The 23,407-nt window shown below is 40.8% G+C and overlaps 2 protein-coding genes and 1 long non-coding RNA gene across 7 annotated transcripts in view; 2 read left to right on the top strand and 1 right to left on the bottom strand.

The window, feature by feature from the left end:
• ANKRD29 (ankyrin repeat domain 29) overlaps positions 1–9,296 on the top strand; it is a 61,534-nt gene extending 52,238 nt beyond the window's left edge. For 3 of the 5 annotated variants that reach the window (XM_061597117.1, XM_061597093.1, XM_061597127.1), the window contains one exon: positions 3,552–9,293. In XM_061597117.1, coding sequence (XP_061453101.1) covers positions 3,552–3,635 — 84 coding nt within the window. In that variant the 3' untranslated portion in view covers positions 3,636–9,293. Of the gene's footprint in view, positions 1–1,662 lie in introns of all 5 variants that reach the window. The other 2 variants (XR_009759166.1, XM_061597104.1) reach the window with 2 other exon arrangements.
• Positions 1,388–16,195, bottom strand: LOC133370608 (uncharacterized). The gene is made up of 4 exons (XR_009759176.1): positions 15,203–16,195; positions 11,639–12,137; positions 4,623–4,709; positions 1,388–3,602 (listed from the first exon to the last, which is right to left on the bottom strand). It is a non-coding gene; the product is annotated as an uncharacterized LOC133370608 (long non-coding RNA).
• The window catches only part of NPC1 (NPC intracellular cholesterol transporter 1), a 52,714-nt gene continuing 45,494 nt past the window's right edge, over positions 16,188–23,407 (top strand). The window contains exon 1 of the mRNA XM_061596989.1: positions 16,188–16,578. Within this exon, the coding sequence (XP_061452973.1) occupies positions 16,480–16,578 (99 nt within the window). The 5' untranslated portion in view covers positions 16,188–16,479. The remainder of the gene's footprint in view (positions 16,579–23,407) is intronic.

Below are 23,407 nucleotides of genomic sequence, written 5' to 3'. Positions count from 1 at the left end.
TTCCTTAAAGGGGTGGTTCTCGTTTCTCCTCAGATGGTTCACAGGTTTCCAGCCTGGAACCTAAACTGGATGGTGTTGGCACTAGCAAGCTCACTCTCAGACCCTATGGCCACCTGCCTTCTGAACACCTTGACTTATATGACAGTATTTTGGTGGCCATCACATCAGTTTTTTATAGGTCTCCGGAGGTGGACATGCTCTCTTTCTGCCCATCTCCTTCCTGCACTCAGGAGCGTAGGTGGTACCTGTTGGACGTTATTTATTTGTTTATTTATTGCATTTGTATACCGCCTCATAGCCAAAGCTCTCTGGACATTAGAGGAGCTGCACACTGGAGTTGAGACATCCCGAATCATCATTTGTGTCTTTCTTGGGGAACTCTAAGGGAAAGAAGGTGTTTGCCTCTTTCATCTCTTGATGGTTCAGGGCAGCCATAGCTCAGGCCTATGAGGCATTGGGTAAGGACCCTGCAGCGGGTATCACAGCATATTCTGTTAGAGGGGCGGCTGCCTCTGCATCATGCAAGGGCAGTTTCCCAATCATGGACATCTGTAGGGGGACATGTGGGCTTCTCCACACACCCTCATCAGACATGGTAAAATAGATTTGTATTCCCCAGCTGATGCCGTGTTTGGTAGCAAGGTGTTCCAGAATGTGTTAAATCACTAGTTTCACACAGAGGAAGCACACCCATATGGATACTGCTCTGTTATATCCATTACCAGGAATGTCCTCCAGCCCTATCTAACAAAAATGGAAATTTTCCTTACCGTGAATTTCTATTTGTAGATAGGGCTGGAGGACATTCCACCCACCTCTCCTTCCTCTGCTACAGCCTTTTGGAGTGAGGGGTTGGGGGCTTGAGGCATTCTGCTAGCGTCTTACATTTTCACACGATGTCTAGTACTGCGTGTATCTCATTTTGTGTGAAGTTTTTCTCCAGTTGTCTGTTTTTGTCTCTGGTTATTCCTTTTCCTAGTTACTACTTTGTACAGGCGCCTGCTTAATAAACGTCTGCATGGTTGGCGTTGATGAGGTTGAGGAGTTCTTGCTCTGGCAGCTCAGTCTGGAGGGCAGGATGACTCCTCCCCCTGGAGAGGAGACTAAGAAGTTTCTAGACCCTGCCTGTCACAACCAGTAGAAAGAGCCATCCCTAACCAGGAATGTCCTCCAGTCCTATCTACAAATAGACATTCACGGTAAGGAAAATTTCCATTTTTCAAAGCACGAATGCTAGCAAGCACACAATTGGAGAAATAGTATATGGACAAATATAATTTATAAAATATGGGAAACAATGAACAAATACTGAAAACGCTGAGTTGAGTACTTAGAAAACACATACAAAAATTAAAACATGCTGTATACAGATGCGTTGGACTCCACATTAATGATAGACATTCTTTATACAGATATGTAAACATTGATCCTGATATAAACATAGGTCTTTATAGGATCCCGATATAACCCTGCTTTGCAACAAGCTCTTCTTCAGAAATTAAACCTCTTTGTAATACAATCTCAGTAACTGTAAAGAGATAATATATGCCCCATATGGAGTTACACATTTCCGATATAAACATGTTTTAGAACATTAATTCAAATACTTAAATGAACAATGGGAAATAACAATTTAAAATTTTTGCAAACTTACCACCTCAGAGCAACACATGCCGTGGGAGCAAAGATAAGGACTGGAAGCATTCTTTAATTATACTTTGATGTCTCTCTCAACAAAAACATACATTGTTTCTCCAACTCCAAAGGAAGACATAGCTGAGAAACAAAGACTTTCAATGATACAATTCTAATTCAGCAGTATCTGGAAGGTAACAGGTTAGTCACCCCAAAACTAAATATTAATGCAGCCCAATCCTATGAATGTGTGTTAGAATTATCTGGTAACCTATTCTTCAGTCTGATGTCTTTCAAGCACTTTAAATGACATTAAACAATGTTAATTGAAAGGCAGTTCCACTGAGTTCCATAGATATTTCTTCCTAGTAAACAAATTCTAGGATGTGTGCAACCCAAATTACATGTATGTATACATTTGTGAGGGGAAAGTTCCTAAGGAAATTAAGTAATTTACCCCAGTTATGACCACTACATAAGTATTCAGTCATTGTGTGTTTGGCAGCTGTTCTGATATCTCTGAAAAAAGGTCTCCTTTAAGTTGTTTATATACGAGCTACAGCATAAACTTTTGTTAATAGGTTAACTAGTACACCCCAGCCAAATACATGCAAGTCTTACGTTACATCTTTATTTTCTGTTACTAATTTACTGCTGTGGTGGGTGAATTGGATCAGCAGATTCTGAGCTTTGACAGGGAGGCGGGGTTGCCCACCTGGCAGTCTCCTTACATCACCATGACATCAGGTGACTCAGCTTCAAAGGAAAAAATCAAAAGTGCTCCTGGTTGCTTCTTTCTTGGCAGGTGCTACACGCATTAGCCACGCCTGCAAAGGAACAGTGGAAGCTGCTGGCTCCAATGTCAGTGGGGCAGTGAATCCACTCTTGGTTTTAGTCCGAAATTTCAAGGAGTTGTCTAAGGTCCTTTCAGCCCCAGAAAAGGGCAAGCAGAACTCCACTCATGCAGTGGGGATTTCCTAGCTCTTCCCCCCATTACAGTCCCGCGTGTCAGAAGTAGGGATGGGGGAGAAATTTGGTTCAGTTCACATTTAAAGCTGAATCTATCAAATTCACACTTATCAAAACAATATGAGAACCAAAACACAGCCATCCTTTGAAATTCAGTTATCCGAATTTTGTGATGCAGTTCTCCAACCATTGTTTACAAAAATGCATATATTGGGGGAAAGTGTACATACAAATGAATATATTGTGAAAATAACATAAAAATGCAATGCATTAGGAGAAATAGCTTGCAAAATGTGTACATTATTCACAACTGCATACATAATGTGTACATTATTCACAACTGCATACAAAAACATGTTTATTAAGACAAATTCCCATTAAAATATTGAAGATTTTCACAAGGATTTTTTAAAAAAAATTGCAAATTGATGCAGAAATGTGAAGAACTGAACTTTAAGAATGGAAATATGAGAAACTGAGAATTCAGATCCTTCCATGGAAGCTGCTCCTGAAGGTCAAGGAACCTTCTGGCAAATCACTGGATCCAGGTGAGGTTGTTTGAACAAGACCCTCTTAGACCTAAGCTAGGGATGGGTAAACTGTGGCTCTTCAGATGTTATTGGATTCCAACTCCATAAGAGCAGCCAGTGTGGCCAGTAGTTAGGGATGATGGGACTTGTAGTCCAGCAATTACTGGAGGGCCATAGGCTAGCCACCCCTAATCTGAACAATTCTTCACAAGCCTACCTTGAATTATAGTCTCTGATAAACAAGGATGATGAAAGGCTCAATAATACAACATTGATGTATTCTTTAATAAGAAGTGTGGGCATAGCCCACAGTTGAATGCAGATGCTCTTGGAGAATGTTCCTTGAGCTCTGGTATATGTAAGCCAGATGGAGAAAATCCTCTCTCTGATTTCCAACCAACTTGTGTCTTGTTTCAGAAAAATGAACTGCCTTCAGATCTAACGAAAAACGAGCGCATCTTACGGCTCCTGCAGTCCAGAGAAAAGCAGAGAAAGAGCTAAACAACTTTGCATCTTGAGAGAGAGCCAATGAGCCCTGCCCATACTCACTCTCAAGCAAAGCCAGCGTTCCTGCAGAACTGGAAATGTTTTGCTAACTCAAGCATGCCCTGGCTCCTCCTCTCTGAATGAGGTTAGGATTCTTCATGGAGTCTTAAGACTACTTAACTCACCAGGTTGTCTCTGGCTTCGGATGGAGGGAGGACTGGGTCCCTAACGTATCTTTCCTGAATGAAGCCCTTTTTTGTTCCAGAGAAATCTCTTTACTGTAGCATTATCTGTTCCTTGAAGAAAACCTCCTGATCCTTCTCAGTAGTGCTCTGGATGGTCCTGTTTGGTCTGAGTCATTCTCAGGCTATGCAGATGACATGGCACAGATGGGACTAACAGTTGGGTTTCCCATAGTGCTTCAGGTTTCCTTTGTAGCCATTATTCTAACTGCCTTTTTCCTCATTGGTATCATGAAGGTTTGTGATAAAAATATGGGATGTTTAGTTACTTGCAGCATGGAACGTAGCCGCCATAGTGCAGGGGTGGGATACCTTCTTTGATTGAGGGCTGTTCCCTTGAGGCTTGACTGTTGAGGGGGCACATGCTGGGAGGGGGAGAAAAGAAGCTGCCAGAGAGGAAATAGGGCCAAAAGTGGGTACCACTCCCTTGTCTCTCTCTTCCTCCCCACCCAGTGGTCTGCTGGGGGAGGGACAGCTTGCTCTTGCCAGAGGTCTGAACTGACCCAGTCACAGAGGGCTTTTGCAATTAGGCAGAGAGTCACATGCATCCCTGTGGCTATTAGTTGCCCACCTCTGTCATAATTGGGATAATTAGCATTATTTAATACTGGGGTCCACTACATAATATATTTTTACTACCCAAATAATATACCTATTACCATTATTTAATACTGGGGTGCACTTCATAAATTATATTTTTACTACCCAAATGCTGATTGACTACCCAATGATGCTTTCCATCTGTTTGTTTATTGCTTACCTAGTGATGCTTTCCATAGATTTGTATACTGCCCTTCAAGTTCTTCATTCGAGGGTGGTTCACAATGCATATTAAACGTTCCTAAATCTAAGAAAGGCATAAAGCATGGTTATACATCAGTACCTGTTTTGTCTACTATGCAAATATGTTGTGGATCTTTTGGAACTGTACAATAGGCTAGGAACTCATCAAGTAGGAAAGGCTAGCAGACACATGTCCCATGCAATTTAAGTCAATTTGTAAATAGATTTACCTTCATTCTGGAATGAGATATTTAAAATGGGCAAATAATACATTTCAGTTCACATGCTCCTTATTTAAAATTGCTGCAAATGTTCAGGATTTATATGATACTTTTCATGAACTGGCTATTCAGAGGGGCGAGGGGCAGAGAAGTAAACCAATATAGGATGGAATAAGTTTCTGTGTCTGTAAGGCCTCTGGAGAACATAAAGAATGAAGTGGGCAGTGAAAGCATATTACTCTGTAAAAGGATACAGTTAAGGGGATCCTTGTGAAATCGAACCAATGGTACATTTAGTCTAATATACTTTTCCCAACAGTAGCCCACCAGATGCACCTTAGAAACTCACTTCATGGCAACTATTGTTTCCATACTGTTGTGCCTCCACTGGTATGTTTTATTTAAGGCATTTATATACCACAGAATTATTATATACCACTTAATCATTTCTATTCAGTGGTGTGCTATCTCCGAACAAGGAGGTTCTGTTTATTTATTTAGTTAACAAAAGTTATAATCAAAAAACAAAGAAACCCAAACTTCTAAAGTGGTTTAGATAAAAATAGTATATAATTTAGCTGTCATAGCTATTAACCATTGATAAATGCATTAATCCCTTTCAAAGCCATCTAAGCCAATGAGTAGAAGTACTAGAGATAGTCACCAAGAACTGATCTTCCATGATGCCAGTCTGCAATATATTTTAGCCATGAGATAATACTGTACAGGTGCTAACCCATCTTTACTATTTATCAGCCACTGTGAATTGGACTTTCTACAAAAACTGAATTATGGGCAGGTGTCCTACTGAACAGATAAAACCAGTGGAGTTGGGACATTCAAATCAATAAATGGTGCTTACAACAAAACATGTGTCTGATAATTTGCAGCAGCCTATGTTTCTAGCAATATCAAGGCTGATATTGATAACTCCAGCTGCCATATGTCTGAAACATTATTCCATCTGTCATTATGAAGGGATTGTGTTTATGATATAATCCTATCCCTGTGAACTACTATATTAATATGCCAATTCTTGTTAGCTATAACTAGGTACCAGTCATTGAGGGTCTCAGGTGGTTTTATAATTCATTATCACAAATTTCATACTACCCATTTTCAAAGCATTAGTTGCTGGTGTTGGTGTGGACAGTGCCCTGGGAAATTAAATATCCTTTTCAAAGGTTGCAGGCTCAAAATTCAGCTGAAATATTGTAGTTACCTTGGTAAATAACAATAATAAAACTTTGCTATTATTCAAGAGTACAAGTCATTTTGAGGCACACTGTTGATTTGAAGGAACATAGCTACTGCGATTACAAAAACGAGTCTAATCTATAGGAGGAAGAGAAGAAGTGAAACAAGCCTAGTGAATTTCAAACAAAGAAATGCACTTTTGCTAATAAAATGCTGATTATTTTTAAAAAGTATGTTGGAGCACTATGCGTAGCACAAGATAAAAGATCAAGCAGCTTGTGTGGGTTATTGTTAATTCTGTGAAATGTAATTTAATGGTTGGGGTTCTTTTACTTGTATATGTGCTTTAAATAAATGAGGTATTTTAAAAAATGTGTGGAGTCATAAAACACTGCGGGTTTGAGTGCTTGCTCTAGGGAACGTCTGGCCCTTTAGATATTGTTGGACTCCTATCATCCCTAGCTAGTATGGCCAATAGTTAGGGGTGATGGGATTGCAGTCCAGCAACATCTGGAGGGTAGAGCTTCCCCATCTGTAGTATAATTAAACTTGGTGATCTTTTTTACAAGAAGGTGTCACTGATAAACTGAAAGCACATTTTGCAATTCCTTGTATTAATGATTATGGGAAGATATATTGGATAGCACTGCATCACAGCAGTGATGACTATGTTCTTGCTAAATTTAGCCTTTGAAGCTGAGGAGAATGCAAACTAGAATTGGTTATAGCCATTCTTTAGTTGCTACTTGTAAACTTAAGTCAGACTTCCTTCCCTTTAAAAGCTACTTATTTAAGTTGAAGCCTGGCAGTCAAGTCTCTTGCCTTCCTATTTACCAGTCGAACTTTGCCAGGGATAGGGAGGGTGCCAGTATTGCTGAAAATCAGATCAGCCAGTGTTAAACTTAGGCAAGATTTGTATCTCCCAAATTATCCCTAGATAGGACTAGTAAAGATTCCCGTCGGAAACCTGTAGAACCGCTGCCAGTTAGTGCAGACTGGCCTTCCCCACTCTGGTGCCCCGGCACGGTCAATGATCAGGGATGATGAGAAATGTAGTCTGTACTCTGGAGAGCAGCAGGTTGGGGAAGGCTGGTGTAGACAGCAATGAGCTAGATGGACCAATGGTCTACCGCCATATAAGACAACTTGTGCTGAGTGCAAATGTATGTCTGTGATAGTAATGCTGGTATATTGTTTTTATTAATTGCATTTATTTGTTGCTTTATAGAAAAAATGCCTCAAAGCAACTTACAACACCATAAAATACAAAACAGATAAAAACAATCTATGTCTGATTATAGTATGGTGTTGCTTTAGTTAAAAAACAAAAAACTGTCATGTTATAATGTTATGTTTTGATGTAAGTGTAGCTAGTCAGGGCTGTGAAGTCGGTATGACAAACCTTTGACTCCAACTCCTCTATTTTTCTACTGTCTGACTCTGACTTCGACTCCACCCAAAATTGCTTCCAACTCCACAGCCCTAAAAGGGCTGTAAATGTCTTTTTAAATTGGAAGCTCTCATAGGAGCATTTTTATCGCTGCCTGAATATGCGCTGATCTTGGCATCACAGCATTTGTCTTCATCTGGGTCCTGTGTCATACACTGACACACAAAATGTTTTCCATCTTGAGTTATGGTGAAATGCTCAACTACATCTGACTTGATGGGAAGCTTCTTTGACATTTTGAATTTATATTTTAAAAAAATTGTCAATCAAAATTTATTTTGAAGTTGGAGTCAGTACATTTCTACCGACTCCAGCTCCACCCAAAATTGCTCCTGACTCAGACTCTGACTCCACAGCCCTGTAGCTAGTTAATATGATGATGCAGTTATTCTTATGGTATACCTGTGAGGCCTTAAATTATATTACAAACCTGGAACTTTATGCCTTTTGTGACAGCCTTTAGAATTATTATTTGCGATATACAAATAATAAAATTCATTTAAAACCTCTGACATATAATGCTTGAATAAAAGAAATACCCAGGCATAATTTTCTAGTTAGTACTTAGCTACAATAAAATTTGTGAAGTTCAACACCAAACAAACTTGGATTAAGCTGCTCTTATTATGTCAAATACTATAGTCACATTTCCTTTCAGTGACTTAAGGTGTAAACGGTGCTTCCAGACTGGCACCTTCTTGCACTACCCAGACATTTGTCTTTCACTGTAAGTTGCTGTGTGTGTATGTGTGTGTACATCCTGCTGTGCTCCATGCATGCTAGTGGGAATGACATAGCCATGTGGGTGGGAGAAGGACGATTCATGTGAGCCTCCCATTTTAGAAGCATGCTTTTTAAAAACGCTATTTAAAAATTATGTGGTGACACTTTCAGTTAAGTGCTACTGCACAATTTTTTTTAAAAAAAGTAGGCTAAAAATATTTTGACACAAATTAAAAGATTGAAGAATACTGCTAATTCTAGAATAGTGCCAGCTAGAAAGGCTTAAAAAATCATCTCCCTCCAGATAAAATTGAGCTAAAACTTTTTCATTTAAGCACTCTTATGTAAATATTTTAATAATTAAAATAATTATAGGCAAAAATAATTTATTACAAATTAAAGAATAATAAACATGCTTCCAATGTGGTGCTGACCAGAAAGGTAATGGTGAAGGTGTGCTGAACTGTAGATGCCTGGTGATAGGTTGATCTGCCTAATATGTCACTGCACACACTTGCAGAGATTGTGCTACTGTCCTTTTCTTTCAAAGGAAAAAAAAGGGTTTTTTCCCCAAGAGTTGAGAAGAGATCAAATTACCATAGGAGAAAAAAACAGCAGCACAATGATTTCATGACAGAATTGTGCAGATGCCCTGTAAAAAGTGAGTTAACCAAGTGTGGCAATTTCAGAGTAAATATCTAGTGTGGAAGCACCAACAGAACAGCCCCCCCCCTTTAAATACTGCCAATGGAAAGGACAGGATCCTGTCAAAATGCTTTTGGTGGAATCCTATTTATACTGTAGTGTTAGAACAGCAGTTTGACTCTGCTCATGACAACCTAACCAAAGATTATATAAATGTAGCTGTGTTTCTTAGCATTACATGAAAATGTGTGTGAATAGGAACAAATTGAGTTGTCCTCCTTAGCAGCAACTCTACTAGTGGTGGAGCCGTTTCCCATTTCATTATTGTTTTTTCCTCATAGATTTGCATAGTACTATGTATTTGCCAAATCATGTACAATTCAGTTTCTTTCTACCACCATGAAAGTTCAGACTATTCCATGCAATCATTAAAATTTAAAATAATACTTGGCTTATTTTATTTATTTATTGTATTTATATACCGCCCCATAGCCGAAGCTCTCTGGGCGGTTTACAGAACCTAAAAACACATACAAAAATTTAAAACATATCTTTTAATAACAATTTAAAACACAATTTAAACAGTTAAAACAATTTAAAAACACATGCTAAAATGCCTGGGAGAAAAGGAAAGTCTTGACCTGGCACCGAAAAGACAACAGTGATGGCGCCAGGCGCACCTCATCAAGGAGATCATTCCATAATTTGGCTTGTCTTTCCTTTTTTTATATTCAGATACTGAGAGGTGTTTGCTATGCTGACTGAAAATGAATATGATAGAACCTTTATTTGAATTTGATAGTACCTTTATTTTCTAGCCTCTGCTTGTAAAACAGCCACTCTCAGTTTTGAAATTTCATCCTAAACTTTAATCTCTGCGCTTAGGCTAGTTGCTATCCATGATTAGAGATCCACTTCTGGATTTCATTATGAAAAAATCAATTACTTGTTAAAGAGACACTAACTTTCCTGCAATCTTCCTTGAAATATTTGAATAGATGCTTGATAAAATACAATTTTTTAAAAAAATAAAAACATCTAAAAATAGTAACACAGGTAACAATTTCAAGGCTGCCAGGAACAGTATCTTACAGTCATCAAATGCCTGGTAAACAGATGTTTGTAAATTCCCCTTGAAAATTAATAATGAGGGAGACACACCTCACTAGGGAGAGCATTCTAAAAATGGGGAACCACCAATAAAATGTCCCTGTCAGCAGCCTGAGCCACTTATTTCCTTGTGCGTACGTCTGTAGCTTGCAGACAAGTGCTGTAATCTGTGCTTCAAATGCCAAGCTGGCACACTTTTGTTACAAAAGGGGCCAGGCCTGGATGGAGGCCCGACTGATAAAAGCTCTCAATTCCTTGAGATGCCAATAAGGAATAGAGACGAGACCAGATCAGTATAAAGTCTTGCCTTTTAATACCTTTGCAAAGGGAGGGCCTCAATCAAGTGGCTCTCCAGAATAGCTGACAGTCATCATATTTATAGGCTATAGATGCGTCACATACATAATATCAGAAATGCATAGCTAATCAAGAATACATCATTTCGGTGCCTTCCCATCATTGTTTAATTTCTCAGCATCTGTCTATTCTGGTCCACTTCTCTGTTCTCATCCCAAACTTCCTCTATCCTTGACCTTTGGTCCTACAAGCTGGGAATAACATCTTTAATTGCTAAAGAAGCAGATAAGCGGAAAACTCCAGTACTTTTCACAAAGCAAGGAAAGCAAGCATATGTTTCATTTTGCATTATTTGATTTCATTTTAGTACAACATTTTAATTTTAACTCATTGCAACATTTTGAAGTGTATCTAACTGCAAGTGCCCCACTTGATGTTGACTGCTGTATCCCAGCATACCTATCTCCAAGCAGATCTACTTGCAAGTAAGCATCTCAGCCAGGTGTTTCAAGCTGGTGCATGTACATGAAAGTATGTCTGCTCTGCTCATAGATAAGTGGCCCAGCTATTCAATATATGAATTTCAGAACATGCAAGTAGCAGCATAGGAAAATAGGTGAATTATTTGGGTGTGTTAAAATAAGTTCAGCCTGCATCTCCAAAAGTCATCTACTGCCCCATTGCTTCAGAGCATCCCCACTGTGGCAGAGTTGGCTACACTAGCCTTTTCAAAATGTGTAATTTAAATCAGGTGTCAAACTAAATAGACTGGAGGTCATCTGTGTTGCATGCAGAAGGTCCAAGTTTCAATCCTGAGCATATCCAGATATGGCTGGGAATGTTCCCTACTTGAAACCAGTGAGTGTTGATAGTACTGAGCAGAATGGATCAACAGTCCAACTCAGTATAAGGCAGCGCCCACCATTACTAAACTCACCCAGTAGATGCCCAAGGGCCATACCCATAATTGTTGACCAAAACATCAGTTTTAAGAAGGGGAATTAGTAGTAATATTAGTAGTAAGACCAGCAATTAGCTTTTAAAGAAACTCATTATCCATTGCCAAATCTTTTCCCATTTTGCCTGCCAAAAGCCCTTCTCCGGCATTAACATGCCCACAATTGCCTGTTCTACACCAGAGCATCCTGGCACAGCACTCAGTTCTCCAGCATCTAAATCTCACTCCCCAAATCCTCTCACATGTGAAACTAGCTACTTCCCTCCTCCTGCTGGTCTAAACATCCCTTTTATGCAAATACTTTTCAGTGGCCAAAAAACAATCACCACCCTCTATTCCACATCCTTACCCCACCCCCAGCTGTAAATGCTTAGAAATGTCAAATTCCTTACCCTTGTGTTTAGGCAAGCAGTAGTAGAATTAGGTCAGTTCTTCTGCTGTTCCTAAGCGTATTGCTTCCTAGCCCAGATGCTGCTCCAGTTTTGTGTGTGTAGCAAAGACCATGTTTGGGACTGCAAAGAAACTGATAAGGCACCCAGACCTTTTGGCTGACAGCCGTGATGTAAATAACAAAATCATAATTGTTGCTTCCTTTTATTTATGCACTTAATTCCTAGCATGTGCAAAAAAAGGGGGTTTCCCCTGGACCAGATGTTGCAGGATAGCTTCTTCAGTCCTTGGTCTATTTGTTAAAAGGAACAGCATCACCAACAGTTTTATAGTGCTTTCTTCACTGAGGATCTCAAAAGATTTTTCTGGCATTCTTTATCTAATCATGGCAGGGAGGTAACAATTTGCCAAAGGTCACACCACAAGATTGTGGGAGGGCTGCTTGACTCAAAAGTTCCATGTTTTAGAATATGAACAATTGTTTCTTCTGTGATGCAGGAACTGAAAGGAACCAAAAGGCCTTGCATGGTAAGACACAAAGCCACAGTCAGGGTAACCACCTTTGTGAGTTAGCTAATCAGTTAATTTATTAACTTCTCTATTACCACAGGAAAACAGCTTAGAGTTCCAACAACGTAAAAATAGGAATCTAAATATTTATTTATTGCATTTGTATATTGCACCATAGCCGAAGCTCTCTGGGCGGTTTACAACAATTAAAAACATTAAAAACAAATATACAAATTTAAAAACACATTTTTAAAAAGCCATTTAAAAACATGCTAAAATGCCTGGGAAAAGAGGAAAGTCTTGACCAGGTGCCAAAAAGATAACATTGTTGGCACCAGGCGCGCCTCGTCAAGGAGATCATTCCATAATTTGGGGGCCACCACTGAGAAGGCCCTCTCCCTTGTTGCCAGACTCCCAGCTTCTCTCGCAGTAGGCACCTGGAGGAGGGCCTTGGATGTTGAGCGTAGTGTACGGGTGGGTTCGTGTCAGGAGAGGCGTTCCATCAGGTATTGTGGTCCTAAGCCGTGTAAGGCTTTATAGGTTAAAACCAGCACCTTGAATCGAGCTCGGAAACATACAGGCAGCCAATGCAAGCGGGCCAGAATTGGTTTTATATGTTTGAACCATCTGGTCCCTATTACCAATCTGGCCGCTGCATTTTGCACAAGCTGCAGTTTCCGAACCATCTTCAAAGGCAGCCCCACGTAGAGCGCACTGCAGTAATCTAACTTGGAGATTACCAGAGCATGGACCAGAGCCAGGTTATTTTTTAAAAAGTGTTCTTAAATGTGTATATTTGTTTTTAATTGTTGTAAACTGCCCAGAGAGCTTCGGCTATGGGGTGGTATACAAATGTAATAAATAATAATAAAAATAAACCCTGTCCAGATAGGGGAGTAGCTGGGCCACCAACCAAAGTTGGTAGAAGGCACTCCGTGCCACCGAGGCTACCTGAGCCTCAAGTGACAGAGATGGTTCTAGGAGGACCCCCAAGCTATGAACCTGCTGGGGAAGTGCAACGCCATCCAGGACAGGTTGGACATCCACCATCCGGTCAGAAGAACCACCCACTAACAGCATCTCAGTCTTGTCTGGATTGAGCCTCAGTTTATTAGCCCTCATCCAGTCCATTGTCGCAGCCAGGCAACAATGCATCAATTAAAACAGTAAAATTTAAAACAAGGCAGCAATCCTGAAACTTCCAACAAGAATAAAAATAAAAAACAGTGATTAAAGCCTGATGGAATAAAACGATCTTTACCCACCACCCCAAAATGGAAAAAGGACCCAGTTTAATTTCCACTGGGAGGGGGGGTTCCATAATCACTGTGCTACCTCTGAGAAGGCCTTGTACTTACTGCCTGCCCTCCCCCCATGGGCAGCACAGAGTCAGGCCTATGGGGCTAAGGGTGCAATTCTATACGCAGCTGAAAGGAAGTCCACTGAAGTCTGTAGGGCCTCTTCTGAGCAGGCATATTTGCATAGTCTTTTTTTCTTGTTCATTTGGAAAGTCTCAATTCAACAGCAGCTTTGGCCGGACCAGCACGGCCACACACTTTGCATAGTGAGAGTTGTGCCTGGCTATTGTTATGCATGCCCAGGCCATGTTTTTACTAGACTACTGTAAGGTGCTATAGATGAAGGTATCTTTGAAGACATTTTGGAAACTTTATCTGAGCCAGAATTTGATGGCCAGGCTGGTGTCTGGTCCTAGCCATATAGAGCCTGAAAAAATAATGCAAAAGTTTCACTGTCTAGCAGGCAGTCCGGGGACTAAATTCGAGGCATTGGTTTTGACCTTTATAGCCATATCGAGACTCTACCTGGGATTTGTTAGGAATATTTTAAAGCGGGCCTTCTCACATACTTATTTCCTCAAATATTGAGATTCAGATTTTTTTTTTTTGTGGTGCCATCATAATTAAAGGCTAGACTGACTTCTACAGGCAATTATGCTGGCTGGTGGCTCCCTGCCTGTGGAATTCTCTCCCATCTGAAGAGACACCTTAAGGCTTCTTGTTCCTTTTTAAATGGTGGGGGAACCTGTGGCTCTCCAGAACTTGCTGGGCTACACCTCCCATCATCCTTGATCATTGGCCATGTTGGTCCAACAATATCTGGAGGCCACAGGTTTCCCACACATTTTAGAAGAGTTGTGCAGACTTCTCCCACTTTGGTCTTCAAGTAAGTTTGGGAGGTGTATTTTCTGTAGTGTTATCCTCCCAGTTTAATAAATTTTATAGATATCAATTATTAAACTAGCTTAAAAATGTTTAATGCTGCTGTTACCTTCCTTTGGTAACTGAAAATAGTTTATAAATCGTGAAAGAAAAAACCTGGAGCACAGGAAGATGCTGAACGAGACTTTCCAAAGGAACAAGAAAAAAGGCTTAATTGGCTATGATTTATTATTTGTCCTACAAATTATCTGAAAATAAAAATTAGTCATAGCCTTTTGGCTCGTGGTATAGTTCCCAGTGGGGTCCAGGTCCTCTATGCAGAATTATCAGCTGTGGTTTCATTTGGATCATTGTAGGATGCATTCTTCTATTCTGTATGAAATATTTTTAAATGGATGGTTCTGGCTCCTTGTTAATATTTTTCTTGTTTCCCTAAAACTTAAAGCAACATTCACTCTTATCTACTGAATTATTTCCTTCTCAGCAGTTCATATTTTCACCACCAGATGGCTCTAAGGAAGATTGCAAAACATTTTGATTGCCATAGAAACTGCTGATTGACACAGATACTCTTCTGTTTATTCATTGCATCACTACTGAGTCAGATTACAAATTAATAGATTAGAAACTTCTGTCATCCACTACTAACAATTACAACACTCTGTCAGGCCATTTCACGTCAGCAGTATGTACTGAGACGTTCTATACCCAGGTAAACAACGTATTGGGCTGAATTTATCCATGCTGCAACTCCACTAAAATCTATACTATCAGAAGGCTGATAAACCTTATGATAGTACAGCACAATGGGGTTAGTTAAGTACTGTTAAGAAGAGGAATGTGCAAATAGTATCACAGTCCTATGGACACACTTACCTGGGAATAAACTTTGCTAGCTGGATTTCAGACTTGCTTGTGACCAGACTTCTATTACAAAGAAGTCCATTTGCAGGCATTGCCATCACTTACCAAGAGCTACCGGAAATGTGCTGAGGGCTCATTCGTCAATTTCTTACTTGTACAATGGGAGGCTCGCTCAAAGATACACAGTATGGGATGGGGGCATAGTAAAGTAATGGCAGGTAGCAAAATATGACATCCAGGCCCCCAGAGAAATGACACAGTTTAAATAAAGGAGGTATACTCAGCTTTAGGACGAACACCCATTCTTAACGGATTTGTCATAAAAATCCAACAGACTCAACTCATTACAATGCCGAACCTTAATGACAAGATTATCGACCGTGAACAAAAGCAACTGTATTAGCATAAACGCCCCACAACTAAATGAGTTTGTTTTCAAAGATCTAGTTCTGAATTGGTCTGAGTGCTTTTGAGGACGTGCGCATCTCTTTCCCCTTCCTTCTACATCTTTTGGGGGCAAGTTCTTTTTGGGGCTCGGAAGAAAGAACTCACTGAGTATGTACAAGGTGGCTTTTCTTAGAAAAGGGGATGCTTCCTTGTCTGTCTAGACTGAGACTGGCGAGTTTATATCTCACTTTGAGTTTGGAAGCTCTGGGGTGGGGAGTATGGGAGCGTCGCAGAAAACACTGCAGCTTCAGAAGAGCCCCTGGCTCTGTCAGGAATAGAATATAAACCCTGGAGAAATAGAGAAAACCGAGGCTGCAAACATATGCCCGGGAATAATCCCCGTTGAAATCAATGAGAATTGTCACGTCCAGAATGAAGAAATCCCATTGACTTCGATGAGGTTTACTCCCAAGTAAAGGTGCATAGCTCTGACCGAAGCCTAACCTGTTCGCCGACTACTGCGAACTGAGTCAGTACCAGTGAAACCGGTTGCCTCCTAGCAGTGGGGCGTGTTTCTGGGCAGGGATATAAGTCAAGCGCGTGCTGGTGGCGTGAGCGTGACGCAGCCGGAAAAGGCGAGCAACTTCGCCGGCCTAAGGAGGAGTTGAAGCGACGCCGACAGGCTTGGTTGGCGGCTCTGGATCCAGGGGGCGGGAGAAGAAGCGCCTTTCCGACACTCCCGCAGGTTTTCCTCAGATCTCAGCACCGCCCATCGCGGAGGAGAAAAGGAAGAGGAGGGGGTGGAGGAGCTTTCCGGCGCCGAGCCACCTCAGCCGTAGTGCACGCTGGTCGCTGAAGCCCAGCAGCAAAACAAGCGAGAGACGCTAGCAGCTCCTGAGAGAATGGATAGGCGGGTTGCGCCATGCTGCCAAAGTGGCTGTTCCAGGCTCTGTGGCCTGAGTCTCGCTGTCGTCTGTTTACTGGCTCTTCTGCCCGGTCGGGTGAGTGGAGTGTGCCTAGCCCTAGCCAAGAGAGAGGAGTAAAGCTGCTACTGGTGGTGGTGGTGGGAATGCATTTTGGGGCAGAGGAAAACTAGTCACAGAGTTGCCTGAAGCGAGGGGTCTCTAATTGTGCAAGGAGAAAGCCTTGTGATAGTGGGAATCGCCACGGTCTCCTGAAATGGTCCGAGGGTGGTTAGGGCGTGGGGTTGGTAAGTTGGTTCTGACCTGAGGCGGGCTAGAAGAGGAGGAGAATATTCCCAGTGGAATCAAAGTCTCTTGGCAGTGCAATTCTATCGCATTTATTCGGAAGTGAGTGCTGTTGGGATAATATAAGATTGGGCTCCCTTCTGCTTCAGGTGGTTCTGGCGAAAAGTTTTGCCCTAGTGACGTTATAGAACAGGAGATGGGATAGGTAATGAGAACTTTTACATTGTGCCAGACTATAGTTATTGTCTGTGAAGTACTTATTCTTAAAGCATACATCTTTGGAGCCAGGCCTGGAATGGGAAATCTGTGGCCTTCAGATGGCCTGGGTCTGTCGCTCCCATCATTTCTAGACCTTGGTCATGCTTGCTGCAGCTGCTGGAGTCAGTCCAGTGTTATCCAGAGGGCCACAGGTTCCGCATCCCTGACGGTTAAGACAATTTCTATGCTTCACTGGGAATTATCTGAGGCTGTTTCTGAGAGTTAGAAGCATATTGCAGATAGCACTCCTTTGTGGATTTCAGCCTATGGTTTGTTTCAGCTGGACTTGTATCTTATTATTATCACATGTATTACAATATCAGTATGCATGGTATTTGATAGTACGCAAGAAATACAGGCTCTGGTCCCGAGAGCCTGCAGTCTAAAATTTGACATAAGGGGAGCAGAGGCAGTGATAAACAGAGAAGTTTCAATTTCAGTGGTGCATGCTGAGGCTCAGTTACAAGCTCAGTAGAGCATGGGAACTAGGGGATTGTGCTAAAAGCTGTATGGAAAAGGTGGGTTTTGAGGGATTTGGATGAAGTAAGAGAGGTGATATCATGCAGGTATTTTGGGATGCAGTTCCAAGCATATGGAGGAAGCAAGGGAGAAAAACGAGTGGATGCAGTTCCAAGCATATGGAGGAAGCAAGGGAGAAAAACGAGTGAGCCTTCCATTGCTTGCTTGTTTGCTTGGTGACTAACACACCTTGCAGTGATATATGGTTTGGATATGATCTTCATTGATACAGTGAATTGTAAAACTCCTCAGTGGACTTGTTTTACAAGAGTTATACTAAAAGAAGTGACTGGTCTTCGTACCTGTTGCTGTTAGGCTTGCACAATGGTTTTCCTCCTCTCATCCTCCATGCCCTCCCTGTCTGTTCTGGGGATTCCTCCATCTCCCCCCCCCCAGCAGATTTGGGGAGGGTTCAGGGCATGTACTGGGGGAGAAGGGGCAGATTTCTGCCCCATAAGCATAAATCCTTATGCTAACTGAATGAGTGCATAGGATGCCGCCCTGTGTGTTGTAGATCTGATTGTGCAAAGAAGAACATAGCTTTGCATATTTGGACACCAATACTAATGCTGGCTGGTCCATGACCGAAATAAATTCATTCATTCATTCAATGCGTAGAGTGTACAGTATTCTGAACAATGGTACCTGGATTTAGCACAGCTTTTCCCAGTGCATACTAAGTGCTTGCCTGAGTTGAGAGCTTAGTGATCCACAAGTTAGTGCATGCTTACTTGTTTCCATTTTGTGGGAAACCTGGCTAAAACCTGTTAAGTAATGGAATATTTAGCCACGACAATTTCCCCCATATTGCAGGGACAGAGGAGAGATGTGAATGAAGATTAGTAGCACAGCAGGGAGACAGCTGAGAGAGAACCTTTCTCACTGATGTGCTACTTGCAGGGAACTTTCACATAGAAAAGCATTCCAAAATGGTATCTCTGAATAACATTCTGAAGCAGCACAGTCTATTCTGCAGCCTTATTCTGCTGCATGTGAGAATAAAACTAGCTGAAATTCTATCCTCTGATTTAGCTATGTGGAGGGGGAGATGGTAGTGGGGCCCCCATTGGGTCTAGTGGGTGTATATTTACTTATGCCACTTCCTTTGTTGGTGTAAAATTGTACCACTGTTGGGGATTAGTGTCTGGCCAAGCATAGGATTCTGACTTAGGGAAGGAATGCTATCAAGTAGATGTGTAGGAAGCTGCTATCTCTAGGTATCCTAAATACTATGCAAGCTGAAAAAATGTGTTGACTTCCTGCATTGACTTTGTCCAATACTGGCTGATCTCTAAAAAGTTTAAATTGAAGCATCCTCCATGTAGGTGAATGCCTCTTTCCGAGTCAACTTCTCTTGGTAAAAGTTAGCTGGTTTTTCAATAATACTTGCTAATTCAAAATTAAAACCTACACACTGTATGAAATCATACTTAAAGAAGCTTAACTATGGTTTGGTATAATGTATGCATGGATAAGCCACAGTATGGCTTATAGTTAGAAAATGGTTTGGTGGACTGATTTGAGACTTGGCACTGTAGGAACGGTTAGTTTGAAGATACAGTAGGGCCCCATTCATCCAGCAGGTTAGGTTCCGGACCCCCGCCAAAAAGTGAAAACTGCTGAAAAGTGAATCAGCTGTAGCACGGGGGTATGGAACCTAACCCGCTGATTGTGCCAGAGGAGAAGATCAGCTGTAGCACACTACAGCTGATCTTCCCCTTTTCCGGTGTGATCAGCGGGAGTGCAAGAGTCTGATCGTGCCAGAAGGAGGAGGAGATCAACTGTAGTGATCTACAACTGATCTTCCCCTCCTCCGGCGAGATCAGCTGGAGCTCAGGGAGCTCCAGCCCCCTCTCCAGCTGATTGCCCCGCTGGCACCGTGTTAGCGGAATGCCAAAAAGCGGGGCGCCGAGAAGCAGGGTCCTACTGTAGTCTTATGTTGAATTTTGGGTAGAAAGGGCATGAAATTAATTATTTTGAATGAATGAAACATATGACATGGGACTTTTCCACACTGATGGAATATGCATTTTTCTCCGCAGACTTTGTTATAGTGTGTTTTGGGAAAGATTTCTCCATTTGTACTGCTTCTTTTGGAAATGGTTTGCTGTGTTAGGTCAAGGGGGCATCTAGTATGTTTGTAGCTTGATCACAAAAATGCCTTTTAAAAGCAATGGTAGGTAATGGTTTGGCAATATACCCACTTTTGCACCCATTTTGACGTGTTCCAGAGACATTGGACAAGGCCCCATAGCTGATTTTCCTTACCTTAATGCAGCTCAATTAAAATCATTATACTGGGAATAGAAGGCATTTTTTTGTGAAGTCCTTCAGAGACAGACCAGACTCATACATTACTGTTCCCCATTTCCTTATCTTGAACCGCTATACCTGTGTCTCCTATTATAAAAATAAAACCTTGAATTGGCCAGACCTGGTCAATCCACATTTGTAGATGAACTAAACAAGTTGTGTTCACAGTGAATGTCATTTTTACCATTGATGCATTTACTATGCCCAGATGTGAACTAGACACATTCTCATGTTATAGCAATTGTTTGATGTGGTTCTATGAGATGTGTCTACAATTATTTCTTTGATAATGATAGATTGTGTTTTATAAAAATTGTTGTAATGAATGTTACCATGGCATATAACTTATCAAAGTCTTTCATGTAATTAGATATTTTGTGGAATGTAGTCTTGTTTCCCTGATAACTGAAGTTTAGGAATGCATCTTAAATTTATTTAATAGTATAAATATCCCTTCCTTTGAGCACTTGTCTTTTTTCTTCTGGAGGGGCACCTGTCACCTTTGTTTGCATTCTAGACAGCCTTGCTGATTCAGGGAATTATGATTTAATAGGGTTTTTAGCTCTGCATCAACATTTTATCATTGTAATAACAGTAACTGTATTTCATAATGCTGCTGTGTTATTGACTAATATAATTTATTTTATTCTTTGTAATATTTGGTTAAGTTCTGTTAAGTAAAGGAAATGTATTTATCAGACTTATATGCGTAAGACTCATCCCTGAACCGTACATTTTCTGCATACTAATATGTAGGGGGATTAACTCAACATGGCATCTGTGGAGAGGGAGCTAAGGTATAGCTTAACTGCTAGTGTCTGCTATATAGAAATAACACTTAGAGTTTTTCTCTGAACAGAGCAAATTTGCCATAATGGGGTTTCATAAAGATGTCCACTGCACATACTACAAACCTGATGTGTGAGAGAAGGTTAAATGGAATGTTGAGTAGAGTGAGAATGAGTCTCAGACAGAGAGGGTTGGTTGGAAAATGACAGTATGGTTATGTGAGAGACAGAAAGAAGTGTTGGAGGAAAGAGAAGATGAAAGAGATGAATGTACTTGCAGAGCAAGACTTGGCCTTGAAGAATTTTCAATTCAGGAAGTCCATGGGTGGGAAACGTTCAGCCTGCAAGCCAGCATGGCCTGCTAGGATTCCCACTTTGGCCCATGAGGCCATTTTGGCTAAGCCATGGCCACTTGTTCTACATCTGACATCATATATCCTGGGTGTTACCAAGCTTTGATGGGAACACACAACTCAAGAAGGAAAGCTGCAGCTGAGTATTGCAAGGACTTCACCTTGGTAGCCTCCCTACGTTTCGAGCCTTGTGTGTCCCAAATATAGCAGATGTGCACAGTAATCTGTGGCAATTCCTCTTAACATAAACCACTTTATGTTTACACAAATACCTACATGTAATTTCAGAAGAATATCTGCTGTGCTTTATAGATTACAGCAAAGCCTTTGATTGTGTAGATCATGAAAAACAATGGAATGCTTCAAAAGTGGTGGGGGTGCTACAGCATCTGATTGTCGTGATGTGCAACCTGTACTCTGGACAAGAGGCTACTGTAAGGACAGAATATGGAGAAACCGATTGGTTCCCCATCGGAAAGGGTGTGAGACAGGGATGTATTTTATCACCCTATTTGTTTAATCTATAAGCAGAACATATCATACAGAAAGCGGGATTGGACCAAGATGAAGGAGGTGTGAAAATTGGAGGGAGAAATATCAATAATTTAAGATATACAGACGATACCATACTACTAGCAGAAACCAGTAAAGTTAACGAGGACAGTGAACTTGTCAAGGATTATCAATACCTTGACACAGTCATTAACCAAAATGGAAGCAATAGTCAAGAAATTAGAAGAAGGCTAGGATGGGCAAGGGCAGCTGTGAGAGAACTAGAAAAGGTCCTCAAATGCAAAGATGTATCACTGAATACTAAAGTCAGGGTCGTTCAGACCATGGTATTCCTGATCTCTGTGTATGGATGTGAAAGTTGGACAGTGAAAAAAGCGGATAAGAGAAAAATCAACTCATTTGAAATGTGGTGTTGGAGGAGAGCTTTGTGGATACCATGGACTGCGAAAGAGACCAATAACTGGGTGTCAGAAGAAATTAAACCACAACTATCACTGGAAGCTAAAATGATGAAACTGAGGTTATCATACTTTGGACCCATCATGGGAAGAGCTGATTCACTAGAAAAGACAATAATGCTGGGAAAAACAGAAGGGAGTAGAAAAAGAGGAAGACCAAACAAGAGATAGATTGATTCCATAAAGGAAGCCACAGACCTGAACTTACAAGATCTGAACAGGGTGGTTTATTACAGATGCTATTGGAGGTCGCTGATTCATAGGGTTGCCATAAGTTGAAATTGAATTGAAGGCACATAACAACAAAACAGAACCTAGGGAAAAAAACATTAAAATAGTCTCGCCACCCCTCTCCTTATTTTCATGCATGGATCCCAGTACAGCATAATGAAAGCAGATCGTATTCATAGGTGTAACTCTCCAGAATTTAGTCTAGGCATTTCTGCATGTGGTGCAGCTCGATTAGTATAGAAATATCAGTGTTTCTGTGATATGGAGGGTGATAGTTAAATCATGGCAACAAATGTGAGAGAAGACTGTTTTTGGTTGTCATTAATTCAAGTAGGCAGTAGTTGAAACTTTTCCAAGATATTGTTGAATACTTGCAAAGAGAAACATTGTAATGCTCAAACAATAGTTCATGTCAAAATGGCAAATGATTTATAAATGCAAGCTGGTGTTTTTTCTGGTATATATATTTATGAGAGACTTCTGTGTACATGTTTGTTTATAAAGGTTCTGTTTGAGGAAGAAAGATATGCCAAATTACTATTTTCATGTGTGCTTTGATCTCTCTTTTTTAAAACCAGCTCACATAATTTAATCTCTATAAAGAATTATTTTTATATGTCTATAAATTACTGAGCTGCCCTAAGTGTAAATAATGAACATTCAATTAAGTATTTGGTTAAATGTTTGTTCCGCTGAGTGTGGGAGTATTAATTTAAATTAATTACAATGATTTGTAAGTGTCATTGTGTCCTTTGGGTAGACCTTTGTAATGGCATTTCTCTAATTATATAATCAACACCTGTAAGTCTATTGATACTTGTTCACTGTCTTGTCTTGACCCACTTATCTGGCTTGGATAGAATAGGTACTAATTGAACCGTGAGTATGTTGAATTATTAAAGGAACCCAGAAAGCCCAAATTCTCCTTTAGGAATAGTAGTGTAGAAGACTACAAAATGGTCTAAATATATTGGCTTGAGTGCTTTGACATCAGCAGCTAACAGATGGATTTCCTCCCTCTTTCCACACCTGGCTAGTATGATTAAAGATCTATAGCTCTGATTGAGGAGCAGGACCTGCACTTTCTAGGCTTCTAATTCAAAACCTTGCCTAACAACCAGCTGGTCCACACTTCAGTCTAAGGCAGCTACTCACACTTACGGCTTAAGTATCATTCTGCAGCAGTCTA

Source organism: Rhineura floridana, chromosome 1 (genome assembly GCF_030035675.1).
Source record: "Rhineura floridana isolate rRhiFlo1 chromosome 1, rRhiFlo1.hap2, whole genome shotgun sequence".
Classification (NCBI taxonomy): domain Eukaryota; kingdom Metazoa; phylum Chordata; class Lepidosauria; order Squamata; family Rhineuridae; genus Rhineura; species Rhineura floridana.
This window is presented reverse-complemented; position numbering and strand designations above follow the sequence as displayed.